This window comes from Ogataea parapolymorpha, chromosome II (genome assembly GCF_000187245.1).
Source record: "Ogataea parapolymorpha DL-1 chromosome II, whole genome shotgun sequence".
Taxonomy (NCBI): domain Eukaryota; kingdom Fungi; phylum Ascomycota; class Pichiomycetes; order Pichiales; family Pichiaceae; genus Ogataea; species Ogataea parapolymorpha.
The window spans coordinates 644322-665975 of record NC_027865.1 but is presented as its reverse complement, the minus strand read 5'-3'; the positions used below and the strand labels follow the sequence as shown (position 1 = coordinate 665975).

The window sequence follows — 21654 nt, the reverse complement described above, 5'->3', positions numbered from 1 at the left end:
ATTATCGTAAAAAATGAAAAAAATAAAATAAAATAAAAAAATACTCCCTGTTCACCATGGCCATAGAGAACCCTGCGTTGCAGATGCTCGGCATCAAGAAACTCAAGCTGCCGTCCCGGAACTGGATGATTTTTTGGACCGTCGTGGCTGCCGTTGGAGGAGGAATTGTCTATGACAAGCATCAGCAGTCCGTGTTGCGAGCTCAATACATGGAAAAGGCCAAACACTTCGGAGAGCAGCCGTTTCTGCCCAACCAGCTGCCTCGAAAGCTGCGGATCTATGTTGCGCCGCCTCCAAACGATTTTTTGAGCGAGGGCTTGAAGTATCTGCGTCGCTTTTGCAAGCCTATATTGAATTCTGCCGCCATCGACTTTGATATCTACACTGCTGAAAGACTGGGAGATATTCGCCATGCTGTGTCGGAGGAGATCCGCCAGATCAGACGGAGCAGGCTTCAGACGTCCGCCAGGGAAGAACCAGAGGCCAAAATTGAGCCAGTGGACCCCGAAGCGACGAAACCTTTGAAAGAGTTATTCAGGCCGGCCGATATACTGGGCATTTTTAAATGCACCCAACAGCAGCCGTTGAACTACGAAGATGCCGGCCTATCCCCGGAGGATGCAGGCGGGGTCATCACCATTGGCCGAGGAGCGTTCAAAGAGTACATCAATGGAGTCCATGAAGGATTGTTAGGTCCCTTAGAGAAACCTGAAAAAAAAGAAGAGCCTGTGGATTCTGAAGAACAAAAAGACGAAAAAAAGCCAGAACCAGTTGCACGTCCGTATATCGATCCTGCCGACTATTCGTCTGCTCCGCTTGCGCCAGAACTGGATTTTAATAATCTTAGGGACGAGAACGGCGTTCCATATTTCTTCACGCAGCCAATCCTGGCTCTGCAAAACTACAATGTGGCCGGCTTCACCAAACAGCCAGAAAGAATATACAGATTTTACAACAAACGCTACCAGCTGATTGAGTACAACGAGCGGCTATGGGGACTTATCACGAAAAATTCCCGTCCGTTCACTCCTGAAGACATGAAGCTACTGGAGAGCGAGGAAAACGACTGGCCGCGCAGATTCGTGAAAGAGTCGCGGGAGAAGGGGAGCGAGTGGACACGTGAGTTTGTTGCTGACCCGCGCGTGCTCCAGCTTCTCAAAGTGTATGAGAAGGTTAAAAATCCGGGTGAGTGATGTATATATAACAAAAAATGACGATTCAACGGGTCTAGTAAAATAAATTTTAAAAAAAGAGTGCTAACTCTGAGGATCGAACTCAGGACCTTCAGAACTTCAGTCTGACGCTCTCCCAACTGAGCTAAGTCAGCAAACTCAATGAAAACCGAGCCGTTGTTGTTAAGTGGGTCGATAGGTCAATCCTAACTCCCTCGTGTTTCCTGGACAGCTTGCAAATCCAAGCTGAACCCATCATATTACCTAACTTTTTCTATCACTTCCATACTGTTCACCAAAACAGATGCAGTCTTTCTCAATGTCACTACTCCCAGCCACGGTCTCCCATTTTAAATGTCTAAAAATTAAATTTATTTCTCTATCCTCATTTCGTAAGGGTCTATCTGGAATATTTTATCCGGGTTCAGCAGAAGATGAGGATCCAGAGCCAGTTTTAGCCGTCTCATCGTGTTCACAGCATCAAGGCCCAGCTCCTGTTCCAAAAACTCTCTCTTACCAATCCCTACACCGTGTTCTCCGGAAACTGTTCCCTCATTTTCAATTGCCCGCTTCACCATATTGTGCACCACCTTTTCTGCCACCGCTCGTTTTTCGGGCGGGAAAATAACCAGTGCATGGATGTTGCCGTCGCCGACATGTCCAACAACCGTCGTTAAAAGCCCATTTGACTCGATATCGTTCACTGTCTCGGTGATAACTGTGGGCAGCTTCGAAATAGGAACGGCAACGTCTGTGGGCCAGGCCTGAGCGTTGGGGATCATTTTTTGAGCCCAGTCGATCGACGTCCACAGTTGCACTTTGCGCGCTCTCCAAATCTCGTCTTTTTCGGCCTGATCAGAGGCCACCTCCATGTTAAAGCCCCCGTTCTTTTTGCAAATCTGCCTCACGATTTTGATCTGGTCATTCATGGTGTTTTTTGAGCCTCCGAGCTTGAATAACAGTAAATTCTTGTCGCTCCATTTGCGGCCCTCGCTGGCCCCCATTTCGGCAAAACAGCGCATCTGACGGTCGTCCATGAGCTCCACCGCGTTCAACGGCAACCCGCGGCGGAAAAGCTCCGTCACAGTCTGCGCTGCTTCCGACAATTTGTTGAAGTTGACTATTGCCACCACCTCGTTTTCTGGCTGCACTGCAAGCTTTAGTGTGGCCTCCACAATGATCCCAAGGGTGCCCTCGCTGCCTACAAAAAGCCCCGTCAGGTTGTAGCCAGCAGAAGATTTTCTAGGCCGGTTCTTGGTCTTGATCACGGTCCCGTCGCTCAGCACCACCTTTAGCCCAATCACATTGTCTTTCATCGTCCCGTACCTGGTGGCCCGCGTGCCTGAGCAGTTAGTGGCAACCATTCCGCCAATACACGCTCCTGGTCCCGGATCCGGTCCAAACATCAGGCCGTACTCGTCAAGATACGCATTCAAGTCCTGCCAGCCAACGCCTGGTTGCACAACAACATCAAGATCCTCCTCGTGAAGCTCCAACACTTTGTTCATGCGACTGACGTCAATGCAAATGCCCCGTCTGGTCGGGATGAAATGGCCTTCGATAGACGTTCCGCCAGAGTACGGAACCATAGGTATTCGGTACTTTGAGCAAATTTTCACCACGGAGACAACTTCTTGCACGCTCTCGGGATATACAACAAGGTCGGGACGCTCTTCCTCGGTCGGCTTGTGGAAATTCGACGAATTGTCTGAATGTAATGCCAGCTCCCCGTCTGAAACGGACGTCTGGTCTGGACACAACAGCTGACAAATCTCCTTCACTGCTACTTGGACAGTACTCTCAGATGCATAGATAGGCGACTGGCTCAGATCACTGAGTGGTGTGGTTGCTTTTGGCGGAAATACGTCCATTGGTGGATAACTTCTGAAATACTGGTATGTGCCATAAGAACTGGCAATCCCGACAACTCCCACAAAAGCAGCCATCTTCAGTCCCAGCGACAGATTTCCAGAAGCTCTCTGAGAATAGTGCCGTGTGAAAACACCCCGGGATTTAGTGCCAAAGTGTCTGATAAACATGGACGAACTGATAAGAAAATCCCGGGCTGTGCTCTTTATTTTTTGCACAATTTTCCACCAATAACTTCTGCATGGGTATATCCGCTCCAATCAAACAGGTTCTCGCAAAGTTCCCGCTGGTGGTGTACCCGTCGGAAAACAAGGACGTGGAGATGCCGGCAACGAAGCTGGCGTTTCGAAACAGCCACGAGTCGTGCAATACCTTCAACCTAGGCGTATACAACGTGGTGCCTCTGTCTTTTGACAACAACGTCGCAGCGTCGCTCGACCCGGTGTGTTTCTACTGCATGCTGCTTCTGGCATACAAGCAGGGCTACAAATTGCCACAACTGGACGATAACGGCTCTGGGAACTGTATTTCCGTGCTGTCCTACCACAGCGCCGTGGACGGCCAACTTCCAATTCTTGTGGAGGACGAGGACGATAGAAAAGAACGCAAATTGCGCAGAAAGATCCGTTCTGCAGCCACCATTGAGAAATTCAATCTATCAACGGTATCGAACCCAAAAGAACTCATGTATATACAATTGGTCGATACTAGACTATACGACTACTTCACTGCCAAAGTGCTGCGGATCTCGGCAACGTCCATCTACAGTCAGTCCAACACGCCCTTCAATTCCGCTCTGGGCCATCTCGTGAGACGAAACAGCTTCTATCTGCGCAATCCAGCCATTTCTGCCCAATACACGGACTCTGTTCATCTACCTCTCAAATACACTGCCCAAGCCATACAAAACGAGCACGACCGCTGCGACCGCGAGGGAAAGCAGCTCCTCGGGTGGTTTGAGACATTGCTCGAGGACGAGCTATTTTTCGACAAACCCGGCGTGCTGGACTTCAAGCTGGCCGCCTATATCTATGCTCTGATGAATATCGAGGACGTTGAGCTCGAGTATCCGAAATTGAAGGCTCACTGTCGCAGAATCATAGCAGGCGTCATATAGATCATTTCCATGGGTTGTCGTCGTCCTCGGCCTCCCATGTTTTGTACGCAATAGACGTTGGCACCGTGAGTTCCTTGAATAAATCTGTACCTGGGTTTTCCAACTCTGAGCCTCTTCTTTCTTGGTTTTCCTGGTCGGTGTATTTGTCATAAAGGTCCTCGAGGTCGTCAATGACCTGAATCGGCAGAAGCGGCTGGTGGAGCCGGATTTTCTTCTGGTCGGAACCGTATTGGTGCAGCAACTCGAGCTGGCGTGGAAGCACCACCGGAAACACCTGGCCTGGGTTTAAAAACAACTTTTCGGAGCCAGCATAGTACGCCTTTTGACGGCAGGCCGTAGAGTTCTGCTTCAAGTGCGTTTTCAGGTTCTTTGGGAACTTCTGCTCTGTGATCTCGTATCTATATTGCTTGACAACGTGCAGCAACTGCTCGGAGCTCAGCACGTCGAATCTGTTCATGATACTCTTCAGCAAATCCAGATCTTCTGCTGTGAGCCCGCTCATCACCTGTAACCATTCCAGCAGTTCGACGAGCGGAAGAAAATGGTGTTGGCCGATTTTGTACAGCGAATTGTAGTAAAACGTCCCGTCCATCGGGTCCTGCTTGTTGTTGTGGAAACGAGCGACATTGGTGAATTTTGTCTCAGTTCCAACGATGCTTTCTGGATAGCTGTCGTCGTTGAAGTCTAAAGTTTCGGCCCGATACGGGACCAGATTGTTAGCTCTGAGCCAGTCCTGGATGTATGACATATTTAGTCTGATCTGCAGCGCCTTGACACGCGTATTGTACTTCTTGTTGGCTAGAACTCTGTTGAAGACAGAGCTTCCGAGCCAGTACAACACTGCGGCAAAGCATTGCTGTTTGTACACGTCGTTCACGTGATGAAGCTCTAGAACGTAAACCAGTGCTCCCAGCGTTTGTATAACTTTCAATGGCGACGGTTTCATCTGCTGTTCCAACGACGGAGGATACAGCATTTCGAGGATCTCGTCGTAGGTGGATTTCAGAGCCACTTTCTGTTTGAACACTCTCCATTGCGCCTTGTACACGGTTTCCAGGTCTGGAACACTGGAGTAGTCCAGAATGCACGGCTCCAGTAGCGGCTCCAGCTTGGCGTCCATCACGAATGCCAGCTGGAAAATCAGCGACTGCACGGTGGATATCAGGTCCTGGAGCGTCTTGGGGCTTTTTGCGAGAAACGGAGAGGCCGTATCCCTGTGGAAAAAATACTGGAGATGGTTCAGACACGAGATCCAGTACCCAAGCAGAACAATGTCTGTCTGGGGCCCTGAAGACGGCTGGACAACGCCGCTCTTGGTGTTGGTGACACTTCTGACTCTTGTGAAGAACAGATCCACAAACGACTCGGCCAGTTCCATGCTGTCCATCTTCCCGCTGATGTACCGGACCGATTGGAAGACTACGGCGGCGGGATAGATGGCTTTGTGCTGGTATTTTGCGTGCAGCGAGAAGATGTAGTCTATAGTGGCAGAAATGCTCTCGTCGCTGACTTTCACGAACTGACGAGGCATCAGATGGCCGAAATCAAAATTGTCTGTGTAGAACGAGTCATCCAGCATGCTGGCCTCGTCGTCGTCGACGAATTTCGAGCCCGAGTAGAGGTCTGTGGTTTTCGTGTTGTCATTCTCTATATTCAGCGCCTGGACGCGGCTCTCAAACTGGTCATCTGTCGGGAGCAACGGATCTTTTTTGTAGAAGCTGCTGTCATTCGATTGTGGTGCTGTCTTGTCCAGATAATTGTGCACTTTGTAGTAATTATAAATTTCAGACTCCGGCTTGAGCATATCGAGTGCGTTCTGGTGTGACCGCTCGCTGCGCAGGTACGGGTCTGCATCGTGCTCAAGCAAAACCTCGACAATCTTGATATTTTCCAAATACGTCGCCCACATCAGAGGCGTCCACTGGAGCAAAGAATCGCTTTTGTTCACGTCCACCACCACCACCAGGGCAGTGACGCACTCGATCGATCCAAAACAGATGGCATATATCAGCGGACTCAGGCCATTGAGGTCGATGTTGTTGAGTTGCGCCAGCTTTGCGGGGTCCGCAGACGAGATAAACTGCTTCAGCAAGATATGATCGTTGGTGGTGCATGCGAGACACAGTTTGGCAAACCAGTCCGAGCCTGCGGCCAGTTCCAGCGCTTTTTTCGCCGCCTGAACCTTGGCCCAGTTGGCATCTGTCGAAAGCACAGAAGAGAGAGACGCTTTCCACGGGTCCAGCGACATAGAAATAATCCAAATTTATTCTATATTTTGTCTTGCGTGGAGGGAGGCGGTGTATAAAATAAATAATTCGTTTAATTATATCTCATGCCGGCACAGTTCAACTTTGACCACCGGTTGCAGTCGCGAGTAGCCAGAAATGGCGACAGCCTTGCTGCAGGACACGAATTGGAGCCGCTGGAGCGGTCGCAGTCTCCGTCGTTGTATGGAAGCCCTTCTGATCGCGACGCTATACAACTGATCACCCTTAAAAAGATCACGTCCCGGCTTTTTGAGAATCTGCAGCAGCTCGAACAACAGGGCGAGCCGGTGTGTCTTGCGGTTTGCGCTAAATATATTGCCTTTGGAACATCCAAGGGTCACGTGCTGGTGTTCAACTACGACCAGTCTCTGGAGGCCGCCTTCTTTACCGGAGTGCCCATCACAGCGATCTCGTTTTCGCTGGACTCTAATTCGCTGGCTGTGGGCCACAGAACGGGCCGAGTGAGCATTTACGAGCTTTCGAACCAGGACAGGCCTTCCCACAGCTTTGACTCGCTCAACAGCCCGATATCCACGCTTTCGTTTATCGGCAAACGCCATTCGGCTCTTCTGAGCACCACGGACGACGGAAGGCTTGTGTACCACCACGCCACACGCACGCTATTTGGATTCAGCTGCCGGTCGCGAACACTGGCGGAAAATGTCCTCGCTTCTGCACAGCTGTTGATGGGCCCCGTGGCTTACCCTACAGACACCATGGGCGTTCTCGCGCTGATGTCGCCGTCTGGACTGACGGTTTTATCGACAGATCCCGAAGTGCAGACCCATTTCAGAGTGGGGAAACCCAAAATTCTCGCCGAGACTGACACGTTCGGTTGCGCCCAGTGGTTTCCTGCTACCAAAGAGTTTCCCGCCCTGGCGTATTCGTGGGGCAACGTGCTGACTTTGATAGACGTTGTGGCGGAGAGATTTGTTGATGAGCACAAAAGCGAGTCTGTATTGCTCCGGTACGAGAATAAACGCAGATACCCGTGCCAGGAGCCCATAGTTGCCATACATTGGCTGAATGCCAAGGTTCTGGTGGTGCTGACCGTTTCGCAGCGCCTTTTCTGTCTTTCGCGGGAAAAACTACATGTTCTTACTGAACAGGACGTGATGAACAAGCACGTGAAGCATCGGCTGGCAAACTCGCAGCATCGCAGCTTTGCAGCTACGAGTGCAGTTTTTCGAGGAAAACTATTTATTCTGGGAAAATATCAGACGTTTTTGGGCTCCCCACGCAACTGGGCAGACGAGCTGTTTGAGTTGCTACAGTCGGGCCAGTACATTAACGCGCTGGAGACGGCGCGCATTCAGTACGATGGACAATGCGATCTGGTTTTAATCGGATTGCCAAAAGATGACGACGAGCGTCATCAGAAAATGCACCATCACATCATGCAGATGCTCGAAGCGTCTTCAAAATACATCTTCACCGACCAGTCGGTTCTTGCGATGGAACCTATGGCACGCAAAGACGTTCTTGCTCAATTCCTAGCCACTGCATTTAGAGTCTGTGTCAGTCTGAAACCGGATCCGGCCGTCTACGAGCAGCTGTTTGAGAGATACGTGGCCAATGGGCTCGAGGATGTTTATTTTGGCATTCTGGAGAAGTTCATCCGTAAACAAGAGATTACAGTCCTGCCTCCTGTCGTGCTGCGCAAAATGGTAGCTCGCTATGTCTATGACGGCAGAGGCCATACTCTGGAGGAAATGATTTGTTTCTTGGATTTGAAACAGTTGGATATTGACCTGACCATCACTCTGTGTCGCGAAAACCACTTGAACGACTCGCTAGCATACATTTGGAACACCATGTTGGAAGACTATATCACCCCACTCATAGACGCTTTGAAAGCTTTGAAAAAGCATAGCCATGAGCCGGCCTACCGTGATTCCGACTACGTGTATGCATACATAGCGTACATTTTGACTGGAAGACAGTATCCGACCGAAAAGCCGATTAACTATAGAACGAGCGAGACAGCGAGAAAAAATATTTATTATGTGCTTTTCAGCGGAGCAGCCGTTTCGTGGCCCCGCGGGACTCCAAAATTCCACATTGTCGACGAAGAAAACGTAGTCGACGAGCCTGCGTTCCCGTACCTTTTTCTGCTGCTGAAACACGATGGAGCTCTCTTTTTCCGGTGTCTGAACGAAGTTTTCGAGGACACTTTTCTCAACGACAACGAAGTGTTTGGTTTTTCCAGCAACTCAGACACTTACGAGCTGAAAGTGAGCCGTCAATACATACTTGACGTCCTGATGGGCATATTTGGCGAGAACGACTTTGGCAAGGAGTACCAGACGTATTTGGCTATTTTCATTGCCCGGAACTATCCCAAATACATGCAGTTCATTCGACTCTCGAATTCTTTGCTGGAGTCCGTAATTCGCGATCTCTGTGCGTATCCCGTTCCAGAGCTCAAGGAGGAATGCGAATTGAGTCTGCAGAGCCTCCTTTCTGTGCACAAGCCCAGCACGTCCTTGGTACCGTTGCTGGAGTCTGCCGGGTTTTACAACGCACTCGTGAGCATCTATCAATCTGAGCAGCGTGCGCTCAAATTGCTGGAGCTTTGGATTGAGCAGAAAAACAGGCCAAAGGCCATGGAGATATTAGAACGCTGTTTCAGACTCGTCAGAAACAACCCTGGCGAAAGGCTCGACGTGGAGCAGTTTCTGGAACGCCATTTCACTGAATTCTGCACCGATCCTGCTGCTGCCGCCAAAGTTTTCTCCGAGCACTGTCAAAAGCTCAACTCCAAGGCCCTGGAGCTGTCTCAGCCGCAGAAATACGAATATCTGAGAGCAGTGTTCGATATCCGCTCTCAGAGTGGACTCGAAGTATCTTCGGAGATGGAAGTTGCCTACGCAGAGTGTCTGCTTGAGCACGAGCCTGCCAATCTCAAGCACTTTGTGCTAGGTTGCAAGGTGAACGAGAAATTGATGCATTTTCTGAGAGAAAATCAGCAGTTCGAGACGATTGTCGAAATCCACCGCAGAGCAAACGAAACCGAACAGGCCGTCGAGGATATCATCCAGGCCTTGACCTACTGCGCCACGCACCTCAAAAATGCAGACAACAGCGACGTCCTTTGGAGGTATTTGTATCTCGGCTTTGACATCATTAGCGAATCCCAGCTCACTCCAGACCTGTCGCAGGATCTTCAGCCAGACGAGAGACTGTATCTGCGGCTTGTAGAGACTGCGGTTGGATTTTTTGTGGCGGCCGAGGGGCCGTTACTGGACAGTTTTAAGCGACTGGTCCAGGACGCATTCACTACGCTAATTAACATCAAAAGAGACCACTCAGACTCGTTTTCCCGCATCTTCAACACGTTCCTGACGCGTTCTTCTGTCCAGCTCACAACGCTACAAGAGGTGCGGCCCGTGCTAGACGAGATATTCCAGGCCTATTCTCACCAGGAGGTGATCTACGAAATTATCTTGCGGCTGGTGAACAACGACATTTTCCAGGAACTGATGGTGCTACAGGCGAAAAGAGAAACGGGCTGGTCGCTCGCCAACCTGGAGTGCGAGGTGTGCGGCAAGCCGATCTGGGGGTCCAAGGTGAGCGCCCAGGTGTTTGATGCGTGGCAGGAGTGCCGTTTGCAGGGCGTCGTGCGCGCGTCGATCGACGCAAATATCATGGTGTTCCAATGTCGTCACGGTTATCATACAAGATGCCTACATAACATGGGCGTGGAGAAGGAGTGTATCCTGTGTAGAGACAAATAGATCTACATTTATGCCTTGGTCTCGTCCATCCAGTCCAGCGTGTATTTTATGCCGTCAGCAAGACTCACTTTGGGCCTGTATCCGAGTAATTCCTTGGCCTTGGAGATATTGTGATATCTGTTGGCACAGGCCATTTTGACGCGGAATGGCGTGAGCCCGGGCTCCTTACCAATCAAGCCACACACAAGCTCCGACACATAGCCAATTGCAATGGCCACTGGCCGGCTCAAAACAATATTTTTCTTGTCGATGTGGCCGTCGGCCTTCCACACGGTTCTGGCGAGCGTCCAGAAATACGTAGGGGCGTCGTTGGTCACGAAAAACGTCTCGCCGCCAACAACGGCGGCAGACTCCGGGTCCAGCAGTTTCTGGGCTGCCAAAACGTGCGCGTCCGCAACGTTGCCGGCGTAGCTCCAGTCAAACAGATTGTTGTTGTCGCCGACCTGGAACTTGCTCTGGCCCCTGCGCAGCACCTGACGCAGACCAGGGACAAGCTGACGGTCGCCTGGCCCAAAAATGCCCGCCGGCCGCAGACAAACGGTGTAGAAGTGTTCTTCTGGCGAGTTAGCCTCCATCACCAGTTTCTCGGCAACTGCCTTGGTTTCATTGTAGCCGTCCATTGGGACCTCTGGAATAGGCCATCTTTCGTCCGCGTTATAAACGTCCTGTCCATTGAAGATCACGCCAGCCGACGAGGTGTACACCAGAGCAGGCACTTTTTTCTGCTTCGCGCATTGGAGCAGGTTGGCAGTGCCGCGCACGTTGACCTTTTCGTACACTTCTTGGGCGAGGCCATGCATTGGGGACGCCGAGTGCACAATAACCTGTGGCTGGAACCGGTCGATAGCGTCCTTGACGTCCTTTTCGGAGGTCAGGTCTCCCACAAACACGTCGATCTGGGCAGGGTCGAAGGTGAAGTACTTGGAGATATTTTCGGGCAGTGGCCGCACGTCAAACACGTGGATCTGGGGCCGATTTTCAAGCTGCCAAAACTGTTCGATCAAATGCAGTCCCAAAAAGCCTGCTCCTCCCACCAAAAGCACAGAATCCAGAGCCATCGTATAAAGTAAAAATTAACGAGAGAAGTGAATTTTTCTTCTTTTCGACGCGACGGTGACCAACTAGGTAATGTGCACTTTTCCGCGTTGCACCTGAAAATCTTTTTAATTAATGACTGAAAAACCAGCTGAGTCGAGACTTTGGGGCGGCCGTTTCACAGGAGCGACCGACCCGCTCATGGACCTTTACAACGCGTCGCTGCCGTACGACCAGAAGATGTATGCGGCCGACCTCGAGGGCACCAGGGTGTACACGCAGGGACTGCACAAACTGGGTCTTTTGACGTCCGAGGAGCTGTCTGAGATTCACCGGGGGCTCAAGCAGATCCACAAGGAGTGGGCGGATGGCAAGTTTGTGGAGAAGCCCGGTGATGAGGACATTCACACGGCCAACGAGCGCCGGCTCGGCGAGATCATCGGCCGCAATATTGCTGGCAAGGTGCACACAGGCCGGTCCAGAAACGACCAGGTGGCCACCGACATGCGGATCTACGTCAGAGAAGAGCTCAAGAAGCTGGCTGTGCTGCTCAAGTCGCTGATTGAGGTCATGGTGGCGCGTGCCGAGAAGGAGATCGACGTGCTGATGCCAGGCTACACCCATTTGCAAAAAGCTCAGCCAATCAGATGGGCACACTGGATCAGCATGTATGCGACGTATTTCACCGAGGACTACAAGCGGTTGCAGCAGCTGATCGAGAGAGTGAACGTTTCGCCGCTCGGTTCGGGTGCTCTTGCTGGCCATCCGTACGGCATCGACAGAGAGTTCCTGGCCGCAGGACTGGGCTTTTCGGGCGTCATTGGCAACTCGCTCGTGGCCGTCAGCGACAGAGACTTTGTTGTGGAAACGATGTTTTGGTCGTCGCTGTTCATGAACCACATCTCTAGATTTAGCGAGGACCTGATTATTTATTCCAGCGGAGAATTTGGTTTCGTCAAGCTTGCGGACGCGTATTCAACCGGCTCGTCCTTGATGCCGCAAAAAAAGAACCCCGACTCGCTGGAACTGTTGCGTGGAAAATCTGGCCGTGTTTTCGGCTCGCTGGCCGGCTTTATGATGTCAATCAAGTCGATTCCGTCCACCTACAATAAAGACATGCAGGAGGACAAAGAGCCGCTCTTTGACAGTCTGACAACCGTGGAGCACTCGATTCTGATTGCGACAGGCGTGGTGTCGACGCTCAGCATCGACGCGGCCAAAATGAAGGCTGCTCTATCGATGGACATGCTGGCTACCGATCTGGCCGACTATCTCGTCAGAAAAGGTGTTCCGTTCAGAGAAACCCACCACATTTCGGGCGAGTGTGTGCGCAAGGCCGAGGAGGAGCAACTGAGCGGCATCGACAAGCTGACCTTGGCGCAATTCCAGCAGATCGATCCAAGGTTCGAGGAAAACGTCTTCGAGACGTTCGACTTCGAGGCCAGCGTCGAGAGAAGAACGGCTACCGGAGGTACTGCCAAGAGTGCGGTGCTCAAGCAGCTGGCCCAGCTGAAACAGACACTCAACAAATAAATACGGGTATTGATTAACTAATGCTCCACGGTATACATCAACTATAATGCTCCACCTTGTCCAGGTCAATCAGCTCCTGCGGAAGGTTGTCGTACTTGGGCCGTGCTCCAAAACTGAAACTGTCCATCCGCGACTTCTCCTCCTTCAGGAGCGGCGAGCAGAGACACTCGTCCGTCATTGCGGGCTCTGCTTTTGGCGATGAATGCACAGAGCTCACGGGCGATCTCAGCGAGCTGGAAGAGCGTCCTAGGACACTGGCGAGGTCATCCTGGATGGCCGCTCCGGTGCGGCTTAGCGATCTACGGTGCTGTCTGGGCGAGGCGGGACTGGAGTATTCAGATGCGGACGAGGGCCGATGCAGCGACTGGTGTCTTTGGTGCGGTTTGAGCGAGAGCTCGCCAAAAGAGCTGGCCAGCAAAATGGTGCGCGGCTGCTCGTACTTGTCGTACTTGAGCTTCTTGCGGCTGCCGGCGTGCTGGAGCGGCGACACGTCGGCTTGCCAAAGGTTTTTTTCGTCGCTCTCGTTGTCGGATTCTTGGATGGTCGGGGTCTGAGGAGTGTTTAAATAATTAGAGCTTCTGCGAGACTTCTGCGGCGAGTCTTCCGGCTTTGGGAACGAAAAGCTGTTCATGGCGCGTTGACACTCTTCCAAGTCGTACGCCTCTGTGACGGAAGCTGAATACATGCTAGTTTGACATCTCTGGCGAAAGCTGGCGTTTTAAATGCTCCAGCAGGCGGCCACGAGATATGCAGTTAATAGCGTGCATTTTTAAGCGAGACACTGTCAACGTACGTTTGCATCCACCTTCCAACTCAATTGAGAAAGTAGTAATTTCCACGCATCTGGTACAGGTGGCTCGATTATGGTGGCGCGAGACAGGATTGTTGCAGCCGAACGAAAAAGCAAAGTGGCAATTGTGTATGGTAGCCTACAGATACGACCTGCAGCAGCATTTTTCTATTCTTGCTAAAAACAAGTGAATATGCACGAGAACTCGGTAGCGAGATTCCTTGCAGCAATGCCAACTACGAAATGACAAGACGAGACGGGGGCCAGCAGACTAACAGCACACAGTGCCAAGTCGTTCTCTGCGACAATTACACAGCCTTCCCCAAGGGTCACGCTACAATCTGCACTATCTCGCAAAATAAGTTTCCCCTTGGCGTAACTCCTGTAGATAAGCATACACCAGTTACCACGTATCTGCGGCTTCTATTGACGGCAGAAATGGTGTGCAGTAGCAAGTCTGGCGACTCGACACAGATACTGCAAAACAGCACTGATTTCAGAAATGAGGGTATGGTCTCGTCATGATTTTGAGTACATCCGATTGGTGCACAGCATCTCATTGTCATCATACAAATCGCCAGCACTTCCAACTGCACTTTCTTCGCCAAAAGAAAGCGTACTTGGTAGTAACCTAACTAGTATTTAAAAAATTTTCCAGCTTTTATTTCGAGGTCGTGCGCCGCCCACACAGATTCGGTAGCCATTATAATCTAGAACGCGAGGCTACTCCAGAATCCTGGGGACCAGCTTCTACTGCTTCTTTGGCGGCCACAGCTGCCTAAGTAAAAATCCAATCACATCGCGGTCGTCGAAATACTGGATGTGGGACCCCACCGCGTTGATCAGGTCAATGTCGAAGTAGCCTTGCGGCAGCGAGTAATCCACTCGTCCCGTGCGATTCAGCCCTTCCAGCAGTTTCTTGACGTTGTCAGGGATTTCCTTTTGTTCGGTAAGCTTCGGATTCTTATCCTGTTTCTCGCCGAGCTGGGCCACATCACCAAGTCCTGCAAAATTGATAGCACGACGCAAGTACTCGTTGTTTATCAAGTTATTCGGCAGCTCGGCAAGAGACTGGATCTGCGAGTTGAGGCTGTCATCCTCAAAAGAAATGGTTTCGGGCTTGACGCCTGCAAGCAACGAATGCACCAGAGGCTCGACTCTGTAGGCCACCGGGTCCGTGGGGTAAAAAATATTATAGTAATTGCTGACTTTTGGAGAGCTCACATTGTCGTGGCTCGCACTATCGCGGGCCCGGATATTGTGCCCCTGAATAAGCTTGAACACGCCATTCGGCGAGCCGAGTCCAAAGAAATTCTCCACCGGAAATTTGAGATGTTTTTTAGGGTCGATGTCCTCAACAGAGTCCGGCTGGGAGCACAAAATGTCCAGACAGATGGCAGAGCCTAGCGAGTGGCCAAGCAGGGATACCTTGCCATCAAATTGCGGATGACGCTCCATATACTTGTCGTAAATGGCATTGGCGTATTTGACGACGCTGGACAGAATTTGCTGCTTGAAACGGGGCTCGTAAAAAAGTAAAATGTCCATAACCACGTCTGCTGCAAGATGCCGCAGTGGTGTGATCGCATCAATATTGATTTGGTTCAACGTGGGCAGCCGCGGATGTCCGTCCTGCTCGTATTCGTCAAATATCTTATCTAGCGAGAAGTCCACGTCAAACCGCCAGATGATCGGCAGCACCTGCACCTTGCAGTTGCTGAGCTTTCCGTCATTTTTGTGCCGGGCAATTTCATCTTCTGAGTAGGCCATTTTCACGTATTTGGGGTTATGGGTGAAGAGCTGCTTGAACTGTCTTCTCATGTTGTTGCAGTCGTGGGCAAAGTTGATCGATGTGAAACGGTAGCTCAGCGTCTGGCCAATCCCATGGATGCACAGAATTAAATGATCCACTTCTCGGTCGCCGGAGTTGGCTATAAAATTCGGGTTTGTGTAATCTGCCTCCATGTCTTTCTGGAACCGCTCGTTGCTGGCCTGTCCCGTCCAGCTCTTCATCCACGAGGTCAGCAGGTCCTTCTCTTCGTCCATTTTTTCTTCACGGGCCTCCTCTGTTTTTTTCCGCTCCGCTTTCTCGTATCCCCGAGTGACCGTGTCTGCGCCCAGAACCTGCTGTGCTGGCAGCTTATAGAAGTTTTTGATTTGAAGCTTGCCGACTTTCGAGTCTTTAGAGATCATGAACGCCGTCTTGTGGTCTTTGAACACCGCAATCTTGTCCTCTTTCTCAAAATCGGTCGCTTTTTCAAATGGCCACTTCTTCCCTTCTCGTTCGTACAAACTCACCTCCGACGTGATCTCAGCCGTCAAGGGCTCATTTGATGCCTGGGACTCGTTATATGGGCCCAATTCCCTGTATTTCTGCTCCAGCTGGTCCGCAATTAGCGCCGGAAGCGGCATGTTGTCCAGAAACCAAAGTCCCCTGCGTATCTCGTAAGCAGGGCCTTCCCAATAGGCTGGCCGCATGATCATTTGCTCCAAATTGCAATCAAACAATTGGTCCTCATTTACTGCCACCTCCTTAGGACTCTCTCCGTTTTGCCAGGCAAGGAATGCTGCTTCCAGATTATCAGAATCGGTCCTAGCAAACGGGATAAATTTCCTGGGACGTTCCGTTTGCTTGTAATTGAACCCTCTGGGCTTGGAAACGGGGATATCTGTGGCATAGAACCAGCGAATGGCAGCTGACGGAGTCGAATACCGTCGTATGGCAAAAAAGAATTTCATTTGGCTGCTACAGATCTAAATTGAAACAAAAAGAATATTTTAGGGCCTTTATTTAAGCTATCAGATATTTATTTATTTTATTTTATTCTCAATGTTTAATCCTTTGCAATTTCAGCGACGACGGCGGGCTTCCGAGGATGATGACAGCAGCGAGGATGAACGTCCTGGCCTGGGAAGGCCAAAGGACATTGCAGACGAACAGCCGCTAACAGACGTGGACAGACAGTATGGTATCGGTGCCTCGTTGCTGCGTCAGATGGGTTACGTCGAGGGAAAAGGGCTGGGAAAGGCCGAACAGGGAATTGTGGCCCCCATAGAGACCAAGATGCGTCCGCGAGGACTGGGAATTGGCGGTTTCGATGAAAAATCGCCGGAAGAAGTCTCGTCTGACGATGAGCCAATCTCCGAGGTGGCATTTGAAAGCACTCTGCCGTCTCTGTACTCGCTGATCGAGCAGTTTGAGCAACTTGGTACTACCGTGCCTGTAAAAATCAAAGAGATGTGTGACAACGGCTTTGAAACGGTTGAAATACGAACAGCTTTGGCGGGCATGCTCGAACAGCTCAAAGACGTCCAGGCCAAGATCGATTTTGCTCAGCACGAGCTGGAGCAACAGCGGAAGATAGAGGCGGTATCAAGAGAGCGCCGTTTGGCGCTGCAGCGAGTTTTGGACGGAAATCATGGAATGATCGAGGATGACGAGGACAGGGAGATGGCGGCCAAGATGTTGATGGCCAAGCTAGAGCCTCTAGTTCGCGAGCTAATGGACTCGTGGGATCCTACCAATCTTGATTCGAATGTTCCAGATCGGTTGCTGGAGTATAAGAGCGAATTTTCTCTATTTGAATCTGATCACGACAATGCCTACCAGGCTCTAGTCAGTCAATTATGGGAGAAGAAGGCCGGCGAGTTCTATGCTACAAAATGGTCTGTTTGGCAGCCAAATCTGGGGATCGCATTGATTGAGGATTTTCAGGAACTCGTGTCTGAAGCGGCTGTTGCGCGAATGTACGAAACCGTGCTGCTGCCGAAATTTAAGGACGAAATTAGCCACTGGAAAATAGAAGAGCCTGGGCCCGAGACGTGGCTGACAGACTGGCTGAACGTGATGGATGAGCGGCTTGTCGACCAGGTGGTGGCAAACATTTTCCAGAAATACGCGGACTGGATACTCCTCGGATGGAACATAGAGGAGCAGCAGCTTCCGGCAAAGAGAGTTCATCTGAGTCTGTGGCTTGATCTGTACGGAGATGACCAGACCAGACAAAAGATGGAGTCCTCTGTGATCAAAAGATGCGTCCAGGAGCTGAGAAAAAGCAAGCTCCAGAACGCTGACGTTGTGCAGTTTGTCGCTCTTCTACGTGCGAACAGAGTTCGGTACGACAAGATCGACTATCTGCTTGAAAACGAGGTTGTTCTGTCGTGGACCGACAAATTTTACTCCCTTCCAGATGCCAGAGACCAGTACCACTTCCTTTTCAACTCTCTGGTTCGACTGTACGCACGGCTATTTTCATGCTACCATTTTCCGCGACTCCAAAAATATCTCGTTTTGGCACTCGACCACCTCAACTTCCTATATAAAACTTCCCTACAACAGCTCCAGATGATTCCCCCGCCAAAACACCGTTTTGTTTCGCAGCGGGAACCTTCGCTATCCAAGCTGGTGGAGGCCACGGAAAACCTCAGTTTCAAGCCGCAAAGAAAAATTACCATTACTCTCAAACAGCTGCTGGACGACTACTGTCAGGAGCACGACCTTTTCGTCCTGCCTGAGTCCACTTTGATGGCAGGAAAGGCTATGTATCGCGTCACCAGAAACATGAAGAGCGGTCTTCTGATATATCTGGACGACGACGTCGTATGGGCGAAAACTGGTGCAGACTTCGAGCCCGTCGCGTTTAACGAATTGGAACATTATGTACATTAATATTTACAGTCTATTTACCCTCCAAAGTCTCCTCAATCACCATGGCAGGCACCTCAGTAGCGCTCTCGACGGCGTCGGCGACCTTGTGCGAGAGATCGGCTGCCTGCGGTGACTGGACCAAAACGTCGGTCTTTTCAGCAATTTGGCCCACAGACTCCTCTGTTTTCTCGACAACCTTCGTCGCCACGTCGGAAACAGTCTCAGAAACAGCTTCGACAGCCTCCGTGACGGCAACCTCCGCTTTTTGCGCGGTATCCTGGGCCTCTGGAACTTGGCCGTATTCGTCATCCTCTCTCAGTTCCTCAGCATAAACTTCCGGATATTTCTTGAAACACTCCTGCATTCCCTTGAATTTTTCAATGCAATCGATTCCCTTAGGCTCCTCCTTGGAGTAGACAAAGCACGAGAAAGCGGCCTTGAACTCCTCTCCACAAGGCCCGTGAGCCATACCTCCAAGACAAGGGCAATCCCAGTTGATCTCTCCCGTTTCCGGGTCGTAGGCTCCCTTCTCGTCATCATGCTCAGTCGTCTCGACAGGCTTCTCAGCCTTCTCGACCAGCTTTTCCTTGTCGATAGGCGACTCCATCGAAATCGGAGAGGCAAAAGTGTAGGTGATAAATCCGGCCAAACCGAGCGCGACAACGGCGCCGCCCGGGGCGGCAGCAGAAAACTGCCGTCTCGAAAAGGTCGACGAGTGTCTCGCGAGATTCCGCGAGCTTCTAAGCGCAGTGCGGGACAACAAGGAATACATGCTGATTACTAAGTAAATTTTTCTTTAGTTCAATTAGTTAAACGATGGTTATGAGCGAGCGCAAAAGCGCGGCATGACGAGCAGCGCAGCGCTGCTCACAACAGCGATGATTAAGGGGTAAGCTGCTTCAGACAATCACGCAGCAGCTGTTGGTCTTCTTGGCCTGTTTGTAGAACGTGCGCGAGCTTGCCGTGAGTGCCTCCGACTTGTCCACGAGCGAGTCCAGCTGTTCGCCTCTTTGGAGCACCGACTCGATGCTCTTCTGGAGCACAATCTTGGTCTCGTCCAGCTCCTGCTGCACCTTCATGATGGCATCAGCCTCGGTCGGGTTCTGGTATTTTGTCAGGTAAGGCTCCAGACTGTCGAAAGCGAGGTCTGGCGTTTTTTCTGCAACAGTGGCCCATTGGTTTGGAGGATGGATGGAAATATACTCGTCGAGGATCTTGTTCAGGAGAGTGTATGCTGGTCTGATGGGATAGTCTTTGTCTGATATTATGACGCCCGAAATACCCTCTGCCCTGGTGTAAACATGGCCGATGTAGTTGCCTTCTTCCACAGACTGTCTCTGGCCAGGTGTTGTTCTTTCGGCGATCGTTTCAGCAAAGAAAGTCATGAACTGGCCCACCGAAGAGCGCTGGAAGAACGAGAACGAGGATAGGTCCTTAGCCTCGGCAAGTTCCAGCGTTTTGGCGCCGTTTTTGCCTGGTCTGACGACTCCTAGATAGAAGAGATGCATAGGGGAGATGGATTGCTTTGGTGGGGGGTGTAAAAAAAAGATAGCGCACGCTGAGCAAGCGTGACAAAATGGTGTGGCGGATTCAGCAGGCGATACGACCGCGCCGCCCGCAAGATGAGCAAGAGAGCTCCAGCATGTGTATGTGGTCTGTGTTTGACGGCAAAGGTCTCGTTCCCGCCAATCGCCAGCTCGTGTCCGCTCCTGTGCCCCTTCAACCAAAACTTACCCGGCCAAGCACATAAAGTTTTTTCCCACCTCAAAATTACACTCAATGTCCGAAGACTGGAAAGCAAACCTCAATCTCCCGAAAAAGGACGGCCGGCCGCAGACAGACGACGTGCTCGCCACCAAGGGCAACACGTTCGAGTCGTTCCATCTCAAACGAGAACTTCTCATGGGCATTTTCGAGGCAGGCTTCGAAAAACCGTCGCCCATCCAAGAAGAAGCCATCCCGGTGGCATTAATGGGCAGAGACATTCTCGCTAGAGCGAAAAACGGAACAGGTAAAACGGCAGCCTTTGTGATTCCAACTCTGGAGAAGCTGAAACCGAAAGTGAACAAAATACAGGCGCTAATTCTCGTTCCTACTAGAGAATTGGCTCTTCAAACGTCTCAGGTCGTCAAGACTTTGGGAGCCCATCTGGGTATCCAGGTCATGGTCACTACTGGAGGAACCTCGCTCAGAGATGATATTATGAGATTGCACGAGCCAGTGCACGTTCTGGTGGGTACTCCAGGAAGAGTGCTGGACCTAGCATCTAGAAAATTGGCCGAATTTGACGAATGTCGCATGTTTGTTATGGACGAAGCCGACAAGATGTTATCGCGCGAGTTTAAAAACATTATCGAGCAGATCCTCAAGTTCTTCCCTCAGTCGTCGTCCGGAAAGGGCAATGGCTACCAGTCGCTGCTCTTCAGTGCCACATTCCCTCTAGCCGTCAAATCATTTATGGACCAGCACCTCTACAAGCCTTACGAAATTAATTTGATGGACGAACTTACCTTGAAGGGTATCACCCAGTATTATGCCTTTGTGGAGGAAAAGCAGAAACTGCACTGTCTGAACACTCTCTTTTCCAAACTACAAATCAACCAATCGATCATTTTCTGCAACTCCACCAACAGAGTGGAGCTGCTCTCCAAGAAAATCACAGAACTTGACTACTCTTGCTACTACTCCCACGCCAAGATGCCTCAGGCTGCAAGAAACAAGGTCTTCCACGAGTTCAGACAAGGGAAAGTCAGAAACTTGGTTTGTTCTGACTTGCTTACCAGAGGTATCGATATCCAGGCAGTCAACGTGGTGGTGAATTTCGACTTCCCAAAGACTGCTGAAACTTATTTGCACAGAATTGGAAGATCTGGTAGATTTGGCCATTTCGGTATCGCCATCAACCTCATCAACTGGAACGATAGATTCAACTTGTACAAAATTGAACAAGAACTCGGAACCGAGATCAAGCCTATTCCTGCTGAGATCGACAAGTCTCTCTACGTTGTTGGTCAGCCAGAAAGTATTCCAAGACCTTTCAAACTGGATCAACTTCCCAACGGAAACGAGCGCAACCACAACAGATACAACGGTCAACCAACTCAACCACAGACTCAAAAACAGGTCGAGTATTAGTGGAAGCTGGAACTATCAAAAAACAAAAAACGAAAAAAACCAAAAAAAAGTAAGAAAATATCAAAAAACCATTATAGATCACCGAGAAAGTATCCAAGCGGTACCAAGCGAATTGTGACATAGCATGAAAAGATACAACGCTCACGACTTAAGTTCTAGGATTATCTTTTCGCTTATTTATCAGCCAGAAAGCTTTATAGCTTTATGTGGTGTGCTACGACTTTCATGACCGTTTGTGCTTTACTTTTTCGCTCTTCACTTCGACACAGTTGTACTTTATCAGCTGTTGGTTGTCGCTTTAACCAGCAGCATTTCTACATTCATTAGTTTTTTTTAATTTTTTTTTTCACT

General features: G+C 50.6%; 13 protein-coding genes and 1 non-coding gene across 14 annotated transcripts; 6 read left to right on the top strand and 8 right to left on the bottom strand.

The window, feature by feature from the left end:
* Positions 1-56: 56 nt before the first annotated feature.
* On the top strand, positions 57-1193 carry HPODL_04902 (Mitochondrial import inner membrane translocase subunit TIM54; the record flags this gene model as incomplete). Its single annotated transcript, XM_014081253.1, has 1 exon — positions 57-1193. The coding sequence occupies one exon, from the start codon at positions 57-59 to the stop codon at positions 1191-1193; it is 1137 nt and encodes a 378-aa protein (XP_013936728.1).
* A 61-nt stretch (positions 1194-1254) lies between these two features.
* Positions 1255-1327, bottom strand: HPODL_05400. The gene has a single exon. It is a non-coding gene; the product is annotated as a tRNA-Phe (tRNA).
* A 216-nt stretch (positions 1328-1543) lies between these two features.
* HPODL_04901 (D-lactate dehydrogenase [cytochrome], mitochondrial) lies at positions 1544-3211 on the bottom strand (the record flags this gene model as incomplete). The annotated part of the gene is made up of 1 exon (XM_014081252.1): positions 1544-3211. One exon carries the CDS (start codon positions 3209-3211, stop codon positions 1544-1546), a length of 1668 nt encoding a protein of 555 aa, XP_013936727.1.
* A 71-nt stretch (positions 3212-3282) lies between these two features.
* HPODL_04900 (uncharacterized protein) lies at positions 3283-4158 on the top strand (the record flags this gene model as incomplete). Its single annotated transcript, XM_014081251.1, has 1 exon — positions 3283-4158. The coding sequence occupies one exon, from the start codon at positions 3283-3285 to the stop codon at positions 4156-4158; it is 876 nt and encodes a 291-aa protein (XP_013936726.1).
* A 1-nt stretch (position 4159) lies between these two features.
* Positions 4160-6406, bottom strand: HPODL_04899 (Dilute domain-containing protein; the record flags this gene model as incomplete). Its single annotated transcript, XM_014081250.1, has 1 exon — positions 4160-6406. One exon carries the CDS (start codon positions 6404-6406, stop codon positions 4160-4162), a length of 2247 nt encoding a protein of 748 aa, XP_013936725.1.
* An 84-nt stretch (positions 6407-6490) lies between these two features.
* On the top strand, positions 6491-10162 carry HPODL_04898 (Vacuolar protein sorting-associated protein 8; the record flags this gene model as incomplete). Its single annotated transcript, XM_014081249.1, has 1 exon — positions 6491-10162. The coding sequence occupies one exon, from the start codon at positions 6491-6493 to the stop codon at positions 10160-10162; it is 3672 nt and encodes a 1223-aa protein (XP_013936724.1).
* An 8-nt stretch (positions 10163-10170) lies between these two features.
* On the bottom strand, positions 10171-11220 carry HPODL_04897 (Sterol-4-alpha-carboxylate 3-dehydrogenase, decarboxylating; the record flags this gene model as incomplete). Its single annotated transcript, XM_014081248.1, has 1 exon — positions 10171-11220. The coding sequence occupies one exon, from the start codon at positions 11218-11220 to the stop codon at positions 10171-10173; it is 1050 nt and encodes a 349-aa protein (XP_013936723.1).
* A 112-nt stretch (positions 11221-11332) lies between these two features.
* Positions 11333-12730, top strand: HPODL_04896 (Argininosuccinate lyase; the record flags this gene model as incomplete). Its single annotated transcript, XM_014081247.1, has 1 exon — positions 11333-12730. One exon carries the CDS (start codon positions 11333-11335, stop codon positions 12728-12730), a length of 1398 nt encoding a protein of 465 aa, XP_013936722.1.
* A 37-nt stretch (positions 12731-12767) lies between these two features.
* Positions 12768-13415, bottom strand: HPODL_04895 (uncharacterized protein; the record flags this gene model as incomplete). The annotated part of the gene is made up of 1 exon (XM_014081246.1): positions 12768-13415. One exon carries the CDS (start codon positions 13413-13415, stop codon positions 12768-12770), a length of 648 nt encoding a protein of 215 aa, XP_013936721.1.
* Positions 13416-14270: 855 nt separating this feature from the next.
* HPODL_04894 (uncharacterized protein) lies at positions 14271-16259 on the bottom strand (the record flags this gene model as incomplete). Its single annotated transcript, XM_014081245.1, has 1 exon — positions 14271-16259. One exon carries the CDS (start codon positions 16257-16259, stop codon positions 14271-14273), a length of 1989 nt encoding a protein of 662 aa, XP_013936720.1.
* A 91-nt stretch (positions 16260-16350) lies between these two features.
* HPODL_04893 (tuftelin-interacting protein 11) lies at positions 16351-18189 on the top strand (the record flags this gene model as incomplete). The annotated part of the gene is made up of 1 exon (XM_014081244.1): positions 16351-18189. The coding sequence occupies one exon, from the start codon at positions 16351-16353 to the stop codon at positions 18187-18189; it is 1839 nt and encodes a 612-aa protein (XP_013936719.1).
* A 10-nt stretch (positions 18190-18199) lies between these two features.
* HPODL_04892 (Mitochondrial intermembrane space import and assembly protein 40) lies at positions 18200-18940 on the bottom strand (the record flags this gene model as incomplete). The annotated part of the gene is made up of 1 exon (XM_014081243.1): positions 18200-18940. One exon carries the CDS (start codon positions 18938-18940, stop codon positions 18200-18202), a length of 741 nt encoding a protein of 246 aa, XP_013936718.1.
* A 127-nt stretch (positions 18941-19067) lies between these two features.
* On the bottom strand, positions 19068-19676 carry HPODL_04891 (SNARE protein YKT6, synaptobrevin/VAMP syperfamily; the record flags this gene model as incomplete). Its single annotated transcript, XM_014081242.1, has 1 exon — positions 19068-19676. One exon carries the CDS (start codon positions 19674-19676, stop codon positions 19068-19070), a length of 609 nt encoding a protein of 202 aa, XP_013936717.1.
* A 271-nt stretch (positions 19677-19947) lies between these two features.
* HPODL_04890 (ATP-dependent RNA helicase DHH1) lies at positions 19948-21303 on the top strand (the record flags this gene model as incomplete). Its single annotated transcript, XM_014081241.1, has 1 exon — positions 19948-21303. The coding sequence occupies one exon, from the start codon at positions 19948-19950 to the stop codon at positions 21301-21303; it is 1356 nt and encodes a 451-aa protein (XP_013936716.1).
* Between the last annotated feature and the right edge of the window lie 351 nt (positions 21304-21654).